A 20,148-nucleotide genomic window follows, 5' to 3' on the forward strand; every position below is an offset into this window, starting at 1 on the left:
AGCAAAAGCAGAAAAACAATCTTGTCATCTTTCTTCTATGACAGTATTTATCTGAACATTAGCATTCAAGCTAAAAAACAATACATATCTGTGAACTCTGGTTTGGGTAAGGCAATCTGATGCTAATACTTCAAATATTCAATACATTTTATAAGAAGAAGTAAAGGCAGAACAGGTGGAGATAATTCAAGTTCCATAAAGATAATTCTGGATGCCAACGCCGTTAGTTAGAAAATAAAAATTACTGGTATCTTATCAATTCAACATCAGTAGCTGAGGAATGGTGACAGGAATGATTCTAAACAATGTAACAAAGCAGTCTAGGTGAACACTCAGCCAAAGATACTTTAAAAAAATGAATTCTATGTTACACCTGGCCTTGAGAGAGCTATTTCTCCCCGCTCCAACAGCAAATACTCCCAACCATTTTTTTTTAAACGAAAGAATAACTATCAAGTATTTCGAGCAGTGGTTAATACTTACAGCAAAGGGCCTTCTGCAGTCTTCGGAGTTTCATGGCAGTCCTATAAGCCGAGAACCTGACATTATTCAGGTCAGCTGAAGAAAAAAGGGGGAAAACAAAGATCATTTGTTATTTTCTCAAAAGGCACAGATAAACTCCCAATGATTTGCCAACAACAACAACAAGAGGCTAGGGGGAAAAAATCTCTTGTATATGCCCCAATTTTGGAAAGGTGAATTTCTGTCAATATGGGGCAAGAAAAAAAATGTCTTTATGCTCTTTGACAATCAGGAAAGCTAAGTTCTGTGAGGGCGACAGTGGCATAGCCTGCAGGGAGCTAATATAGTCCTTGTGCCCAAGAGGGAAAAGAAGGACAGGTATTTCTTTTTTCTAGACTGTAATCTTGGTTCTATTGTAGTGAATCTTTGCTACACAAGGTGAAAGAGAACAGGGAAAATTTCCCTGAAACAGGTATGAGAACTTAGCAAACAATCAAGTGGCAAGATAACATGGTTTTCTGACTATCAAAGTTATACATGCTCACTGTGGAAAACTTAGAAATTAAAGGAAAATATAAAATCAAGTAAACAAATCATCCGTAATCCCATTACGCAAAGATATGCACTGTTAACATTTTGAATATTTCTTACCCAACACAGGCGTGTGTCTCTGTGTGTGAGATGTATTTTAAAATTTAATTGGCACAGTTAACCCTCATTCCAGGTTTAGGGCCACCTGATCCCACAGGTTCCTTCTATTTAACTATTTTGCATTTATCTAGAAAGTAACTAATTCAGCAAACACAGGATAAAAGAGAGCTGGCTTAAAAAGAAGTTCACAAACTCACATGTGTGTACAAACACACGTACTAATTGGAAGTTTTTGCTCAAAAATTTGGATGCAAGCTAAACATACAAAAATGATACTAGGGTTTCCCTGGTGGCACAGTGGTTGAGAGTCCACCTGCCAATGCAGGGGACATGGGTTCATGCCCCGGTCCGGGAAGATCCCACATGCCGCGGAGTGGCTGGGCCCGTGAGCCATGGCCACTGAGCCTGTGCGTCTGGAGCCTGTGCTCCGCAACGGGAGAGGCCGCAACAGTGAGAGGCCCGCATACCGCAAAAAAAAAAAAAAAAAAAAAAAAAAAGATACTAGATGTCAACAAGAAAAGTTGCGAATCCGTATCAGAATGGATATTTGTTTCTGTACATATTCTGTACTAATGAAGATGCTGCTATTCTAAAAGAGATTAAAATAAGTAAAATAAAACTGGGACTAAAATAAACATTTAGCTTTATATTCTAAGGTGTAATCATTCTAATATTCTGCACGGATTAACAGCTCAACAATTTCTGCTACAGTTGTTTCTACTGTCACCTGTCTATCAAGCGCCAACTCACCTCACCTAGCAGAAATCTATATTTAGATGATGCCCTCACTCAATTTTGCATAAGCCTTGATATACGCCAAGATATATTTCTTTTCTTGCATTTTTGTGTATTTATGTTTCATAAACCCAGCTCCAAAAAGCTCCTTGAAGACAAGTACCCTGTCCCCTATTTCTGTCATTATTTCCCAGTGACTTAACATACAACTGCTCTCTGAAAAAACAGGTCTAATACAGCTCAGGGACTGACTGACAAACTGAATGAATATATGAACAAAAGAATGAAAAAAAGAAAAAATATACTGGCAAACATGACTAACTGCCATAATCAAACGGCACCCACAGAACCAATTCTAATTGGAGGTTAAGAAAGGGAAATAATTTAATCCATATCCAAGTTGCTTCGGTCAACATTATTAGATTGATGGCCTTTGCAGAGACCAAATATAACAACCTAAATTGAAATGAGGGGAAAGAAAAACAATGTCTGTAATTTACTTTAAAATATTCAATGTAAAAACCAAAAAGACTGACAATACTAAATGTTGGCAAGGATGTGGAGCAACTGGAACTCTCAGACACTGTTGGTGGGAATATAAAATAGTACAACTACTTTGGAAAACCAGGTTAGCAATTTCTCATGAAATTAAACATACATCTATCTTATGACCCAAAATTCGACTCCTAGATATTCAGCCAAAAGAAATAAAAACATGCCCACAAAAAGATGTGTACGTGAATGCGCATAGTAGCTTTAATTCATAATAGCCAAAAACTGGAAAGAAAACTAGAGTAGAATGAATAAACAAATTGTGGTGTAGTCACACAACAGGACACTACTCTGTAATAAAAAGGAACTAACTACTGATAAAGCAACATTGTGAGCTGATCTGAAAAACATTACCCTGGGTAAAAGTCAGGCACAAAGAGTAAAAAAAAAAAATACTGTTTGATTCCACTTATATGAAATTCTTGAAGAGGTAAATCTCACCTATACTCTGACAGAAGGCAGATAGATGGTAGCCGGGAGCGGGGACGGGGTGGGTAACTAATTGAAAGGAACACAGGGTTATTTTTTAGGTGATTGAAATGTTATATATCTTGATTGATATGAAGGTTATTTGAGTGCATACATCTGGCAAAAACTCAAAAACTGTACACTTAAAATGGGTACATTTTATTGTGTTTAAAGTATGCCTCAATAAAGTAGATTTTAAGAGTTAAAAAAACCCTCACAGGGACCGCACAATATGAAGTATGTGTGTGTTAGCTTAGCTACATTGCAGAGGCGGTCAGTTGTCTTAATCAGGAAAGCACACTCCAGGGGTGGTTGGCTAGCAATTAATCAAAAAGCCTCACTCCAGAGCCGCCACTGGTAAGTGCTTCGGCTATATTTAGCTCTTGTTACACCTAAAATCCTATTAATACCCCTCGTATCCAAATTAATGTTGGATGGGCTTGTGTTAGTGATATTAGTGGTTTACAAAATACCAGGACTGTTGAAAAGGGTTGAGAATAGAAACATTCCCTGCCCTTACATTAACAGGGCGTGGGAAGAATCTAGCAGGCCCTCCACCTTTAAAAATGGTGCCCTAGGCCAGATTCCAAAATCTCCAGCTGTAGTTCACTGGATTCTTGGTTGCCTGCATTCAATTAGATGGCTGACAAAATCCTGCTGTTACAGCAGGGGTTTGCCAACTTGACCGTACACCAGAATCACCTGGAGGGCTAGTTAAAAATACACATTCCCAAGCCCCATGCTCAGATGTTCTGATTACGCAGGCCTGGAGAGGGCCTGAGGATCTGCATCTCTAACAAGTTTCTAGGTGCTCCTGATGCTGCTGGTCCAGAGACCACACTTTGAGAACCACTGTGTTAAGGACTGTGGCAGGTGTGGATTGTGAGGCTCTCCCGCCAAGCACTCAAAAAGGCAGGGCTGTGACTTCACTGTGCCTTGGGCACAGGCTTTAAAATTGTTCTCTTGGGCTTCCCTGGTGGCGCAGTGGTTGAGAGTCCGCCTGCCGATGCAGGGGATGCGGGTTCGTGCCCCGGTCTGGGAAGATCCCACATGCCGCGGAGCGGCTGGGTCCGTGCGCCATGGCCGCTGAGCCTGCGCATCCAGGAGCCTGTGCTCCGCAATGGGAGAGGCCACAGCAGTGAGAAGCCCGTGTAACGCAAAAAAAAAAAAAAAAAAAAAAAAAAAAAATTGTTCTCTGCTCTGTGGCTAGTAAGTGTTCATATGTGACAGAGCTTGTTCTGAGGCTTGCTTTCATTATAAACCTGGTAGCCAAGATGTGGATAAGAAGGCAGCCCTCACCTATGTCTTAACCACGGGTGGCTACCAACACATACCTACCCCAGAGAACCTGGGCAGATCCTTTTTACCCAAATTATGATTCGAGGACCAACAGCACCAGCACCTCTTTGGACCTTGTTAGGAATGCAGAATCTCAGGCCCCATCCAGCTCTAAGAATCAGAATCAACATTTTAACAAGATCCCCAGGTAATTCGTATGCGCCTTCAAGTACAATGGAGTCTTTAATTGTACATTTTAATACAGTTTGTTGTTCCGTGTTGTTAAAGTGCAAGTATAAACTCTCTACAGAGACCTGTGTGGTCTATTGTTTTTGTCTTTCTACATTCCATTTTGTGGGCTTTTAGAGTATTTAATGACTATTACAGTCAATTAGACCAAAAACTCACCTCTGGGATATATTTGTGGGTCTCTTGTTTATGATGAATGCCAATAAAAGGTATTCAATAAGTTAAAAGTGTCTACTCTGTCCGATTTTCCTGGATCTATTCAGAATTCAGGACAAATGGTCTAAATGAGGTCAGAAGCCCCATCCAAGCCTCACAGTTCATATCAAGAATTGGTAAATTCCAGGAGCTAGAGATCCAAGTGGGAGAAGCAAGGATGATCTATCTGATTCTTTCAGGGCGTGGTTCATCACGGTAGAATACTATCAGAGACAAGCATCTGGAACATTCCTGCTCTAGCAGTGCTCTCAGCTTCCCTGAAGCCGTTCAAACTTTCTTCCCTTTCAAATCCTTCTAACTATGGCACATTCTACCTGGCGTTAATCCACTCTGACACCCTTTCAAGCATACCCCCAAACACAATGCAGAGAACAAGACTTCTGCCACCAGTTTTCTGTGTACCACAGTCCAACCAATTATCAAACAGTGATTCAGGAAGACCAAAAGAAAGTAGCAGGGAAAATGTCTAGTTTTCAACATAATGCAACAGAAGCCATACAAATTTACATCCAGTAAGCATCAGTGAATTGCAGCGGAGTTCTGGTGCCCTGAAAGTCCTACTCCAGAGGGTTAACCATCTGTGTTGTCTGAATCCGCCCTCTGGCTTACAGCTGGGAGAGAGAAGTCTCTGCAGCCTTGTGAAAATGTGTAGGATACACACTGAAACCTCAAAATGCGGTACAGCTGCGGACAATGTGACACTGTCCTGGGCTGAGGCTGGAGCTGACCTCGTAGCTAAAGTATGCATGCAGAATAAAGCTTCAAGCCCCATCCCCATCCCCCATGGGAGGCCGGCCTCCACCTTCCCTGGGAGCTGCCTTTCCAGGACTTTGGCCCAAGTTGTGATGAGCTCACTAGCTCTCACAACCGGAACTCAAGAGGCGTGAGACTATCCAAGAAACGAGTCACACGGTGTTTGCATGGCAGCTGGTAGCGAGCGCACTTGGAAGGATAAACATGCTCAACTGTACATTCCTCTTCATGACTTGAATTATTTTATCCAGGGCTGGTTCTGGCCTAAAAATGGAGAAATCTAGAAACTTAAGGAACAAGGAGAAATATGACACCATCTACACTCTCAAGTTGAATCACCAGCTACTGAAGTGATGGTCCATTTGACTTTTATTTTGAGGCACAAAACAAATAACAGGTTTTGCTGCACCTTTCTTTAGCCTATGAACTTCCCTTGACTTTGGTAAGAATTTCTGTTGCATGACTTTTACTTTCATTCTGTGGAAGGTAGTGGTGGAAGGTGTCAAATTCACCAGAAAAGAGGAATGACCGATCAAGTTTGAGCCATAAACCTACACATTGTTGGACTTGCTCTTGCAAAACGACTGAAAAACGCCTCAGCATTTTAAAGTTATGGGAAATTTTGGAAAATATTATAGAAATAAAACATTAAGGCCCTTCATTTCAATTTTACAGCTGCTTTCTGCCTTTTAATCATACTTCAAAAATCCTGCTACCTATGACCGAACTGAGGTCTAGAATTTAAAACAAGGAGTATTCCGGTCCAGCTTTCCAATGGCTTGTGGGCACTTTTTAGAAAGGCCCAAAGTTTCAGTATGTTTATCTATATTAGGTAGAAAGAATGACAATGACCCCATAAACGTAATGAGTGGAAAGAGCTGGATGGCTGAAGATTATCCCAACAGGTGAATTCGTGGTGTGGTCTTTGTTTCCTACCATCTCTATTTCCCAGCACAAATGTATTCCAAATCACTCAGGTGATCATGAGTGAAAAATAAAATCTAGAGGAAGTATGATTTTTGGGGGGTATAGTTCCAACTTCAGTGTTGGCATACAACGTGAATTAAACTACTACCACATGTCCATTTTAACAATTCTCCAAATTTTCTAAAGAAGCCACACAAGGCAGTCTCCCCCTACACTAATATAACATATAGAAAGCCAGTAGATTTTAAAATATTAATAACATATCTCTGATTCCCCAGCCTCACTCTTCCTATAGCGTTCTAATGGACTCTCCACAAGACAAGTATTATTCTTATCAGTTCAAACTCACTAGAACAGGCAAGAGCCACAGACAGGCCTTTATGAGGCTTGAGATAAACTAAGTAATTTAAACCAAGTCTGGCTTGAAAGCAAGTTAAGCCAAGATATCCAGGCTTCAGAAGCTTTAGAGTACAAAGTAGAATTGTGGGGAACTCTTGAAGAACTCTTCAATAATATGGAGGATTTCTGGAACGTATCTTTAAAGGATTAGCCGAGAGAGAGGAGGTACATTAACACATAACACTTGGTCTATAATTTTTTAGATGTATGTGAGGCCTTTTACAATCTACACTCATTAAAACCTCATCATCAACGCTGAGCTTTACTTAAATGGGGAAAAAAATAAACCTACGTAGAGATAAATAGGAATGACACATTCATACTTGTATGAACGGCAGAAAGCTGAGTCTGTGCATTTATAATTACTATCCAGTTGTTTCCAGGTGTGAAACGGTATTACTTATTTGCTACCAGTTATTCTCTAGGATTCTTCTGAAAAATGAAGAGAAGCAAATAAAGTATCCAGGGTAGCACAAATGTGGAAGACTTAGAATTGTGAAAGAGAGACACAAACCAACCCAAACCAAAAATAAAACAATAGGGAAGTTCAACTGTGAAGTCAAAGAGAGCACCAAATCCTGACTGTGGGTTGTTCAAGGCCTTTCTGGCTCCCTCCTTTTGCTTGGCCTCCCTCAGCCCAATCTCACTACCTCTTAGCAACATTGTTCTCATGGAAGAGTTGAAATTCAAATTCGCTTTGCTTTCTTGTTTGCTGCTCCGGTAAAAGGTTTGTTGAGAAAGCAGTTTCTATAACAAATGGCCAATGTAAAGTTCTGCGGGAGGTTGGGGGGAGGCACCGTGTATCTTAAATACTATTTCTAGACCTGAATTCTCCCCCAGATAATGGAGAGGTGACTCACGTGGACACTGCTGCACCATGTTCCTTCTACTTAAGCTTCAAATCAGAAAGGAACTGGGCTCTAATTCTCAAAGCCTTGTCCACCAAAAAATATATATAAAATAATATTAATGATTCAGAAAGACTCTTTAGGCAAAACTGGTTTATAGCTTTTTAAAAGACATCCACCAAATAAAAACAAACACAGAGATAGAGAGAACAGAGTACTGGTTACTAGAAGGCAAGGCAGGGAGGGGAAAATGGGTAAAGAAGGTCAACTCTATGGTGATGGAGGGAAACTAAATTTTTGGTAGTGAGCACACTGTAGGGTATACAGAAGTAGAAATATAATGTTGTACACCTGAAACTCATTTAATGTTATAAATCAATGTTACTCAAGGAAAAAAAATATATATATATATATATTTTTTTTTTTTTCTGCGGTACACGGGCCTCTCACTGTTGTGGCCTCTCCCGTTGCGGAGCACAGGCTCCGGACGTGCAGGCTCAGCGGCCATGGCTCATGGGCCCAGCCGCTCTGCAGCATGTGGGATCTTCCCGGACCAGGGCACGAACCCGTGTCCCCTGCATTGGCAGGCGTACTCTCAACCACTGCGCCACCAGGGAAGCCCCAGGAAAAAATATTGTTAAAAAGACATCCATCTATTCATAATCCTTCCACCTATCTTTTCAATGCTTATTGAGAGTGAGCACATAGGGAAACACAGGCCAGGAAGGCCTCTCTGAGAAAGTGACATTTAAGCAAAGATCTGAAGGGTGATGGGAGTTAGCCAGGTGAAGAGTAGAAAGAGCAAAGCAAGATGAAAGGTCAGCATGTTCAAAAAAGGCTCGTAAGCAGAGAAGCGTGTAGACCATTAAGAATCCTAAGAGGGCCCAGACTGCTGAAATCTCAGAGCGCAAGGATGAAGAATGACCCCAGGTAGGCAGGGGGAGGCCCACTGTAGGGCCCTGCACTTCATGTTAAGGACTTAGGTCTTGGGACTTCCAGCTAAACATGGCAGATGGAACAGACTCGTTTATTTCTCATGTCAAACTACTAGGATGACAGAAAAAGAATTAAAAATGACATCTACCTAGGGCTTCCCTGGTGGCGCAGTGGTTGGGAGTCCGCCTGCCGATGCAGGGGACACGGGTTCGTGCCCTGGTGCGGGAAGATCCCACGTGCCGCGGAGCGGCTGGGCCTGTGAGCCATGGCCGCTGAGCCTGCGCGCCCGGAGCCTGTGCTCCACGACGGGAGAGGCCACAGCAGTGAGAGGCCCGCGTACCGCTAAAAAAAAAAAAAAAAAAAAAAAAAAAAAAATGACATCTACCTAAAAGAAAAGAGACAAAACTGGAGAGGAGATGAGAAGAGACTCCAGTGTCTTGGAAGCTTGGAAGATGACCTGATGGTAGCTGATTCAGGAGAAACCCCAAGCCTCAATTCATGTGAGGGGAAGAGGGGCAGGTGGGGCCCTAACAAGAGGCATGTGCCCATTTACACAGCCACGAAGTCCCAGAAATTAGAGGCCTCGGGTTCTTCGGGGGGCTGTGATGTGGCTGAAAATGCAGGGAGCAGTTGCAAGTCTTTAGAGCCCTCAACACCTTTTCCCCTAGCCCATGCAGCCAAGCATCCTAGCCACCCCTGGCTTCACCCTGACAGAAGGCTGGAGGGTTGATCTCAGAAGAAGCTGCACCAGACATGGAGGCATCAGAAGTAACTAAACCTGGGAGTGACGTAAGGCACTGAAAACAGAGGTATCAAGTGGCATGGCACTCGAAGAATGTAAATCCTTAACTTCATTCCCTACTCCCGAATTCCATATTGTGCCTTTTCTCCTTCGGTCAACTCACTGAAAAAGCTATTCCACCTAAGCACTTCCTTCTTTGCCATCCTTATGGTCAGAAGAAACATCAATCGGCAAGGTCTCTAAACTGGTCCTCTACCTCTGATCAGCCTTCCCTGTCATCTTCTTCACGCTCCAGTTAGAACCACACCAAATCAAGCCAATGCTCTTTCCTTCTGGTCTCCTCCGTAACAAGAGACTAACAGGCACACAGTCCACTCTCATCACTGGGCTGAACGATATTATTCCCTTTCTCTGACTCAGGACCTTCAGTCACTGCTCTCCCGTGTGTTCCTTGAGCCTTAACACGGGCAACTCAACTAACCGACACAACTATCAGAACTCCACAAACTTATAAAATTACCCCAGTCTCCTTCAACTCTCTTCTACACGTCATTAATTAACCATCCTTTCCACACTCTCTTCACAAATGAACACACATCCCAGATTCTCTAGGGCAGAGACAGTTTAATTAAAGTTTACTCTGTATAATAAAGGCGAGACATTTTTAAATGATCAAATGTGACTTGATTTTCATACCTTTTACAATTTTTCATAGAACCAAATTCACAAACAGTTTTTAAAAATTTTGTGCCCTATCTGTCGGGGGCTGGAAAAACATACTTTCTTTGTAATAGGGTTGACACTACCTATTTCAAATCTACCATCCTTTCTCACAGTTGGGGAATCTGTGGTAAATCTATTTTCATGATAAAAATAAACAGCAGTAAATGTCCATTTCCTTTAATGCTAGCCTCACCTTTCAGTGATTTCTCCGGTAACCACAGACCATCGGGCACAAACTGGCTGAATTTAGTCTGCAGACCTGTTTTTTGTTTTTGTTTGTTTGTTTGGTTTTGGCTCCCGTAATGGTTTTTTAAATTGTCGAATGATTTGCCAACACTTAAAAATCTGGAGACTTCCCATCGTCTTGCTTCTCTGGAAGAACCTAAAGACTCACCTTCTTGCATGTCAGTGGGGGAAGCTGAGGCCCAATTAGCCCCAAGAGAAGCTTTTCAGGTTGACCCACTTCCCACCCAGCGCCTTCAGTCATTTAAATGACGAGTTTGGCCCCAGGAGGCATTTCTTTTGGGAGTTCTGCCTCAGCCAGACCACTTCCTATTCTCCCCCCAAATTTACTTCCACCCTCTTTTTCATGTCTATGTCAAAGCTTTTACTGTCGAGTTCCTCCAATAACTAGCTGTTATCTGGCTTTCACTCAAATTACGCTGTGGAAACATTTCTTACTGGGTTTTCCAAACATTTTCCAGCTATTAATTCTTTGGACTCCACCATTTACTAATGCATTCAAACTAAAGGACTCTGCCACCAAAAATATTGCCTCAGTACACTTACTTTTCCAGCACAAGAATATGGGAAGACAGGACCAAAACCCATAACTAGTCTACTGACTGTATATCGTGAAGTGACCATTACTTATACATTTAAAAATCATCAATTCACATTTATCTAAGCACCTGTTACGGGCCTAACTGTATACTAAGCTCAGGGGTTGAAGATTCAGGCTTCTAAAATACTGGGAAAAACACAAAGATAAATACTTCACTCACACAAAAATCAATATGTATTTTCTTTGCTTATGTGAGCAGAAACATACACTGCAAAGAGCTGTGTATATATCAGATGCAAAAGTAGTTTCCAACACGACATAAACTACTCCAGTGAACATCTGTAAGGTTAATGGAATTGAAAATTTTCCATATAAGCCATGTTCTTTATGAAATAGTGATTAATTTCTACGTTAGCCCACAAAGGCTTAAGATTTATTTAAATACTCAATATACAATAAAAATAAAATCTATAGCAATATTGGTAAAAATGAATGATATAACTAACTAGAAGGAGCTTTATCTTTCATTCTTTTACTTGAGGAAGAAAAGATGAGAAAAGGAAATGGAGACTTCTAGAAAGATCGTGTTGTGTTCAATATCACTGGCACCGAAGGGCAATAAATGTTGGTGTTCAATAAATGGTTCGAATTGAATGAAATTCGGAAAGGAACTTCCCTACTTTTACCAGGTTTAAGCCGTTAGTGACACTGACACCACATTTGATTTCTCTTCAAATAATATCACTTCCCACTGCTCTGGATGAATCACTGGAATAATTCTCTTGCTTACTTACCCCTTACAGCCTGAGCTTGGGCTTCTTTTCTGAAACACACGTAACATAGATATCAAGACTTTCCCAGACATAAAGGAGGTGGAATAAAAGGAGAAAGAACAAAGGTGATCTAGAGAGAACGCTTCTAATCTAGAAAGTTGACTCAGCTGTATTTAACTGTGGCAGATTCTGTAGGTTGTTTCACGCAATACTCATTTTCAAAGTCTTTCTCCCTGGTCTTTCTCTACTACAAAGGCTGGAGGATCTCAATTCTCTAATCTATAGCCAGTGGCAGCCATGTGGACATGGTTTTGGTCAGTGCTTGACAAGATATCTGCAGGGAAGGGTTTCCTTTTCCAAAATGAAAGACAAAGAGCCTGAGAGGGAGAAGGTCCTTTCTCCTTCCTGCCTGAGGGCCAGCAGTCATGAAGCAACCGGGAGGTCAAAGGTCACTCACTAAACATACTACAGCAGAACAAAGGCCCAGATCTCTGATGGCATCACTGAACTCTTCCTTAGCTCTCTACTGTCTCCAGACTTCTTGGTATACAAAAAACATCAACCCCTATGTGGTTAAGATACAGCTGGTCAGGTATTTTGTTACCTGCAGCAAACGTACTTCTGACACATTAATTGAACTGTAAGCAACAAAATGCAGAATACCAAGTAGAGAGCACCATCCTTCCCTTGCAAACCTCTTGGGGCAAAGGAACAAAGCAGGAAGATCTTGGATCACAGGGTTCCCCATTCTTGCTACCAAGTGGTGTCACTGATGCAGGACAGCTTGACAGTTAATTTAATGTTGAAAACAATGTTACAGTAGACAGCTTACATGGCTAAGGCACTCTTCCAGACATAAATAGATCTGTGGAACATCTAACTAGACATTTGTTTTGCATGGGACTATCACAAATCTGACTTGGCCCAGATATGAGGAATAGAATTTTTAAATATACAAGTTATTTCTCTGAAAATTAATGTCTATGTATACATGAACACTTATAAGTAACTAATTTTTCATTAACTCTTTAGACATGTTTATATCTTTATCTCTTCATTAGTGCAAAATCTCCTTAAAGCCAAGTAGCATCTTCCATTACTCATTGCTCTTAAGATAAATGTTATTTTAAAAATGTTAAGCTTTGGTAACTTTCAACTATTCAGAAGTCTTAAAACTCAGATTAAGATTTCGTAGTCTATCCTTTATCTAAGAGTGTAAGTTTTAGGTTCTAATTGAAAATGATTTGCATCCTCTGTCTGCCTCTCTCCATTCTCTGGTCCCCAATTCCCACACACCCCCAATATCCATTCCCCTCAATACCACTGTGAATAAAATAGATGCCAAAGTGGACATCAGTGGAAATCTGACCTTAATTACCATGGGAAAAACAAGTTAACCTTTTGCAAAACTTTTTTTTTGGAACGTTCCTGCCTTAGGCTGGCACTCACCGTTTAACCTTATTAGGGAAAATAAATTGTTTGGGTTATTATTATTGTTATTGTTATCTGAGAGGTGGAAGAAGATAATTTGTTAAATCCTTAAGCATGAATAGTTAGTCCAAGATAGTACACAGTTCAAGATATGTAAGTGGCCAGGAACATGATAAAACGTGCTTGTTTCTGTGTTGTGTATACTCTAGCTGGGGAGAGGAATGGGGGGACATGCCTCAAACTGCCCATGCATCCAGAAGTCTCATGATAGTATGATGTTTATAAAAATGAAGTATGTTTCAGTTTTATGTGTTACTTTTTCTGGAGACTAGATACTAGTGATTAGATCCTTTTAAAGATACTAATATAGAAATCATTCTTAAAAAAGAAAAAAAAAGGGCTTCCCTGGTGGTGCACTGGTTGAGAGTCCACCTGCCGATGCAGGGGACGCGGGTCCGTGCCCCGGTCCGGGGGGATACGACATGCCGCGGAGCGGCTAGGCCCGTGAGCCATGGCCGCTGAGCCTGCGTGTCTGGAGCCTGTGCCCCGCAACGGGAGAGGCCACAACAGTGAGAGGCCCGTGTACCGCAAAAAAAAAAAAAGAAAAAGAAAAAAAAGACCCACCACTTAGCTGCAGCTGTTATAAAATTAATCAGTGGCAGGAGCTTTTCATTAGATAATGGACTGCCTTGTCCCCTGACATAGACTGAGTTGCTTTTAATAAGAAAGGATGCCTTAGGGAGAGATCCGCATTCACCCGTCTATGTGTCTAGACAATACATTTGAATCAAGAAATGAAATGCTCATGGTATGGGAAAAGACTCTTCTTTATCACCTCAGAACTCTGATGTAGTTGGAAGTTGCCCGATATGAAGCATGTCCTCCCTCACTTGACCCGTCTGAGGGTTCAGTCCAGAAATGAGGCAGACTCTTGAGTTCCTCTGTCCATCTCGTAGATGGCTCTGAAGTCTCACAAATGAGTGTTCTCCTCTCCCTTTTCAGTAGCCATGTCCAGGCTCCCCCCACCCCCTTTTTATTGACTCCTACTGCACAGAAGGCAGGAACCATTCCCCCCTTCTCTACCTCTTATCTCAGCTTTCACTGAATCTGACCCAGCCTTTATTCTCCTTTGACTCCTGGACAAAACTACTTGGGGACAAGCTTAAAGCAGCCTTTTTAAAAAATGTAGGTGACTCTTACTTCAACCCTTTTGGTACCCAAGTATTCCCTATAGAGTTTAAGAGAAAAATGGGAAGTGGTGAGCCGATGGCCAAAGGAACGCTAACATTCAGTGAGTGCTCAAGGGCAGATGGTGTTGTACCTGAGGCCACTGAGTCCTCACAATGCCCTGAGTTCCATATCACCAACCTCACTCAAGATCAGAAAAATGAGGCTCGCAGATCTTTAGTAGCTTCCCTAAGGTTGCATCCCAGAGCCTGGATTCAAGGCCACATCTTTCTGACACCCAAAGCATTTGATGGCCTTCCCCGCCCCTCCTCTGTTATAGGAGAAATGGGGCTTCGCTTGCCCAGTGTGCTTGTAATCCTAACCAGCACCAGGGTGATGGGTGGTACGCTGAGAAGGGCCATGATGCAGGGCAGGGAACAGCGGGTGGGGCAGGTTGAGAGATCACAGGAACCTTCATATAAAGAAAGATGAGGACCAGAGAAAGGGAAGCTGAAAGTCAGTGGAGTGACCAGGAAGGCAAGTAGACCTCTTCTGATTAAATGTCCAGTTCTTCTTATCCAGAAGCTTTGGCAGTAGAGAAATAAACCCCGGCAATGTGAGTTTCTACCCCAGAAGCATTTTGTTCCCATAGAAACACGTAGCTGCATTCTATTCATACCCTGAAGTGCATGAGGCATTCTGAGGGCTGAATTAGATTTGGGGACTTGGGGACCTAACCACCCTTTATAACACATTTTATTCCAAGTTGTAAGCAACTAACTTACAAATAAACTTTCGGAACACAGCCCGAGGGTAAGTTCAAAACCGACTAAATCTTGTCTCAAGGCAGGAATGCGGCTCTTGCCTGACTGCTGAGGGATTTAATGGTTACTGGGCAACCAGGAATTAAATTCTTTACGTAGCTTTATCTCTACCTACTCCTTATGGGTATTCCTTTGGGGATAATAAAACCAACAACATTACTTTCATCAAATAAGAAAATGATATAGCATCTTAGAACTAGAAATCTCTCATTTTAAATCTTCCTTTTCCAGACGAGAAAGCAAAGGACTAGAAAGTTCTTGGTAACTTGGCCTGGATTCCCTAGTCAGAATGAGAAACAAGGACTAGAAGCCAAGGGTTTCTCTTTTTTCCCTCCTCCCTGCAGAGAAAGGGTGCTTTAGTTAAATCAATAAAGTAGCTGAGGAACTCAAACAGGCAAATGCCAAAAATGTTCACATAAGCCCGAAGCATCATGTTCCTGTATATTCCCCCACCTTCTCTTATTTATCACTTTACTTTATTGTAGTAAGAACACTTAACTTCCTAATGCAGCATCCCTTCCCCGACCGAGCCAGAGAACAAAATACAAAGGCTCACTCTCAGCGGGACTTTGAAACTACTCTTTTGGCTTAAGGGCTCCCACTTGCTCCCAATTTGAACAGAGACCCTGAACTTCTTTAACCCTGACAAGTATTTGACACGTTCACGTTACATCTGAAAAACAAATTTTCCCAGAAGCCAGCAACTCCTAATTTTCCCCCGTGAGAGGAGTTTCTAGACCTTGTGATCTTCTTAAATCTTCAAGATTCAGCTCCTTCTAAACCACCCTGACACAGAGAGTCACGACGGTTCGGAGGCGGGGCGTGTTACAGGCGGAAGTCAGGAAGGGAGGACAGGCGCGGTTTCCTTTCAAGAACATCAGCAGTCCAAAGCCCAAAGAAGGCAGCCAGGTCCTAAGCACGCCCGTCAACGTGTCAGCCTATAAAACAGTCCCTCTCCGTCCTTCTAGGGATCTTAATTTCTCCATTTAATAATAATAGTTTTTGTTTGTTGTAGACATCCTGAGAATCAGTTAGCATTTATACAGTTTTTAATGGTTGTCTAGTTTGACTTAAAGGCCACTAGTTGCCAATTTTGAACCTCTTACATTTATTTCTGGGTTTCTGTCTCATAAAAATACGAATATAACCCTCCATATAACAAATTTTCATAATCTGTCAGGCTGTTATTCTACAGAAGAAAAGTGCTTTAAGTTTAGTTATGTAAAAGGTGATGGCATCAAAGAAGAGAACACTGTCTGTTATGGTATCACTGTGTAAAAAGGGGCATATTTACGTCTATGTATGTTTGTATACACATAAAATATCTACAGAAGGAAACAGAGAACTCTACCATTAATTGCCTCTGGAGAGTGATACTGGGGGATTAATATCAGGGCTGAGAGGGAGACTTACTTTTCCCATTGCCCAGTTGTACTGTTTCATTTTTTAAAATCATGTGCACGTATTACTTTAAAAAATTACTGAGTGTTAAATCTATCTTCTTTTCCATACTTCTCTGTGATTTCTTCCAAATTCTTCGTTTCACCCACCATCTTCTGCAAGAGTACTACTGTATAATGGAAAAGCTAATGGCTAGAGAAGAAAAGTCGATGGGTTCTAGCTATGACTTTGCGATAAAAGAACAGTACTAATGACTGCCATTTTATTGGGTGCTTACGGCACGTTAGTAATAAATACACACATTCTCAGATAATATTTCCAACTTTGCTATTGTTGTTTCAGTCCCATCTTACTGACAAGCAAACCAAAGGCCGAAGGACTGAAACTCAAATCTGTTAGACGCTAAAGCCACTCCCCTTAATCGTGAAGCAGTCTCCCAGTGTGCTTGGGCAAGCAACCTTAACTTCCCTGAGCTGCAGTTTCTTCATTGGTAAAGGGAACCTGTTCTGAGGGCTGCTGTGAAGACTACATGAGACGTGGTATCTTAAAAGCTCCTAGGAGAGATATCCAGGGTATCCACTTGCTAGGTAAAAGTTAGGAACCTTACCTGCCCCTAGTATTTCCTATATAAACTGCAATAAAAACACAAGGAATCTTTTTATCACGTTGATGATTCTAAAACACTTTTTTAGTTCCCCTCTCGAAAAGCCATCGGGATAGTTCCTCTTCAAATTGCCTCTATCACTTCCCAGGAAGAAAGTTTAGCTCAGGGGCTAAATCACTGAGTTAGGAGTTGAAAGTACCTTTAAATCCCAGCTATGCCAAGTGAACAAATTACCCACATTCTCTGAGCCTCATCTGTACAGTGGAGATAATAATACACTTCACAGGGCTTTTGACAAGACTAATGAGAAATATATGCTTATGATATCAAAGTTCATACACTTATATGAGCTACCCCAAATAAATCTCTGTAGAAAGATAAATAAATCCAGAAGAACATAAAATCAATAAAATTCTAATACTTCCTACTGTCCCAGTCAATTTGCAATTTCCTCTTTTTGTTCAGTGGTATCACCATTCTCTGGGTCATCAAGGCTGAAAATCTAGAAGGTATTTTATAACTCTTCTCTTTTCTTTAAAACCTACCAATCTGTCATTACTTTCAGACAATTCTACCTTGGAAAGAAAACTTCCAGAGTCATGCCCCCACATCTCTCCCCCATTGCTATCCTAAGGCCTTTATCATCTCAAGTGCCACAAAGCAAAACCAAACAGAATAACTAATCTCTCCCCTCTCTTCCTTCAACCATCCCATCAAATTCTCATTCCTAAAAACAGAACACAGACTTCATCATGTCTCTCTTCTAAAGATTCAACATTTTTCCCACTGCCAATCAAATGAAATTTAAATTTCTCGTTCTATAATTTAAGGCATTTTAATTTACCCTGAATTTATGGCACTGAATCAGGTTTTCCTTCAAAAATCTGGAGAAGGTTCTCACAAAACAACGTCCTCACTGACCCTTAAACAAGCTAGTCTTTCTCTCAATTATACCTTTGCTTATGCTGTTACACTATGTGGAATACCCTAGCCTACATTTTAATTTACGTAAGTCTTACAAAATTCCTTCCTACAACGTTTTATTCTACTCTCCAAATAGCCTTCCCCGAAGATTCTAATCAGTACTGCTCTTTCTACCTGTACAAGGTGCCGTACATTTGACCTTGATATTATGTAAGTTAGTATATAGTCTTATTGCATTTATTAACTATTTCATGTATGTCAATTTTATTCCCCAAAGGAGACAGTATGGTCTTTTGTGAAGCTGACACGTTGCTTTTCTAGAATCTGTACACAACAAATACAATGAAACCAGGCAATAATAAGCTCCGTGTGCGTATATGTTAGCTTGAATTTAAACCTTCAGTCATTCCAACTTGAGACATTTAAATCTGCCTTGGAAAACGAAATGGGTATATGCTGGCATTAATGAACTACCAGCAACAAGAGAAAATAACATGGTTGTCATTTGGGTTGCAAAGGCAGAAAGGACTCAGAATAACTTAGGCACCCCTTAGGCACTCCCCCGCTGGCCCCAAGCAGAGCTGGTGCTGTGCCTGTCACTCTCATAAGGCAAGGACTTCTATCACATCGCAGGGTCCCTTGCGTGGCCGGGTTCATACCAACTTGGGAGATGGACAGGCATCATGTCTTATGTTTCTTTGTACCCTGTTACTCAGAGCAGGGCCTGGAACATTCTAAGTACTCCATATCTACAGGGGAAGAAATCAACACCTCACATGGGACTGTATAAGTATGGTAGGTATAAGCTTCCATCACTTAAGAGGCAGGAAGCAACCTTCCTTCTCCACCCATGCTGAATAGCCCTTTATTAAGAGAACTACTGTAGTTTAGGGTTCTGCATATACAAGAAAATGGGAAGAAACTGAAGCTGGCACAGAGAATAAGCAAATCTAACATAATGGGTGGATAATAGGCCCACTGAGGACGGATAAACGGATTAGGCTTATTTAGCTTGGGGAAGAGAAAGCTAAAGCATAATTCAAAAACTGTACTGATGTAATCAGGAGTCTCACATCACCAAGAGTCCCTCAACAGAATGAAAAAAAGATTACATTATGGAAGAAAAGTTTGGAAGAGTTTTGTTCAGTTACATTGGTTTTGCTTTCATATTACTCACAAAAGAGGAAAAATGCTCAGTGAACATTTAAAAGAAAATGTTCATGATCACTAGTAATCAAAGATATGCAAATAATGATGACGATATGGTTTTCCTTTACAATTTCAAAAATAAAACTAATGCTCCACAATGGCAAGGGCGTATAAGATGGGCGCTCTCACGTATTAAGTGCATAAGTGGACACCACCTTTTGAGAGAATTTCAGGAATATATATACCACAAAACTTAAAACATTACTATCCTTTGACTCAGTGATTACACTTCAGTGAAACAAATACGGAAAGGCTTTATGCACAAAGATGTTCCTCACAGGTTTACTTCGAGCAGTGAAAAAATTGGAAACAACTGTGGAATATATTATTAGCTCCATACTTTTTTTTTTTTTTTTTTGCGGTACTCGGGCCTCTCACCGTTGCGGCCTCTCCCACTGCGGAGCACAGGCTCCGAACGCGCAAGCCCAGCGGCCATGGCTCACGGGCCCAGCCGCTCCGCGGCATGTGGGATCCTCCCAGACCGGGGCACGAACCCGTGTCCCCTGCATCAGCAGGCGGACTCCCAACCACTGCGCCACCAGGGAAGCCCCCAGCTCCGTACTCTTTAAGTGCACCTTGGCCAGAAAATGTAACTGAAGCAAGAGGCTACACAAGCCTTAACTGACAGTGTAACAAAGAACCCTGAACAGAATGTGCTCATTGTAAGCACAAATGTTTTGGGAAGATAATGTGTGTGTTCTGCTAGCCATTCTCTTTCCAGATAGGTAAGTTAAAGGTAAGTGAATTTTTGACAATTATAATAAGTGACTGCAAACACAACGGGAATCAGACAGTAGGCTCTTGCTCTACAGAAACTGAAGAAACTGGAAGATAGCACAGAAAGGACCCACACGTATCTGTGAGGTGTTCCAAAAAGACAGGACAGAGAGAATAGAAAAGCGGCAATAACTGAACAAACAACGCTCACAAGTTTCCAAAATCGATTCAGGACACAAATTCTCAAAGTGGAGAAAAAATGAAACATAAATCTCAAGCAAGATAAATAATACATTCAGCATAGGCACAGTGCAGGGAAACTGCGGAACACTGAAATGAAACCAAGTATTTTAAAAAGAGAGATCGTTTAGTAAA

General features: G+C 41.4%; 1 protein-coding gene across 7 annotated transcripts in view; it reads right to left on the minus strand.

Annotated features, from left to right (window-relative positions):
- DMD (dystrophin) overlaps nt 1–20,148 on the minus strand; it is a gene marked incomplete at both ends in the record, with an annotated part of 2,093,893 nt that overhangs the window by 110,167 nt on the left and 1,963,578 nt on the right. For all 7 annotated transcript variants that reach the window (XM_079728248.1, XM_079728247.1, XM_079728250.1 and 4 more), the window contains one exon: nt 484–558. In XM_079728248.1, the coding sequence (XP_079584374.1) occupies nt 484–558 (75 nt within the window). The remainder of the gene's footprint in view (nt 1–483; nt 559–20,148) is intronic.

Source organism: Hyperoodon ampullatus (genome assembly GCF_949752795.1).
Source record: "Hyperoodon ampullatus genome assembly, chromosome: X".
Taxonomy (NCBI): Eukaryota; Metazoa; Chordata; class Mammalia; order Artiodactyla; family Ziphiidae; genus Hyperoodon; species Hyperoodon ampullatus.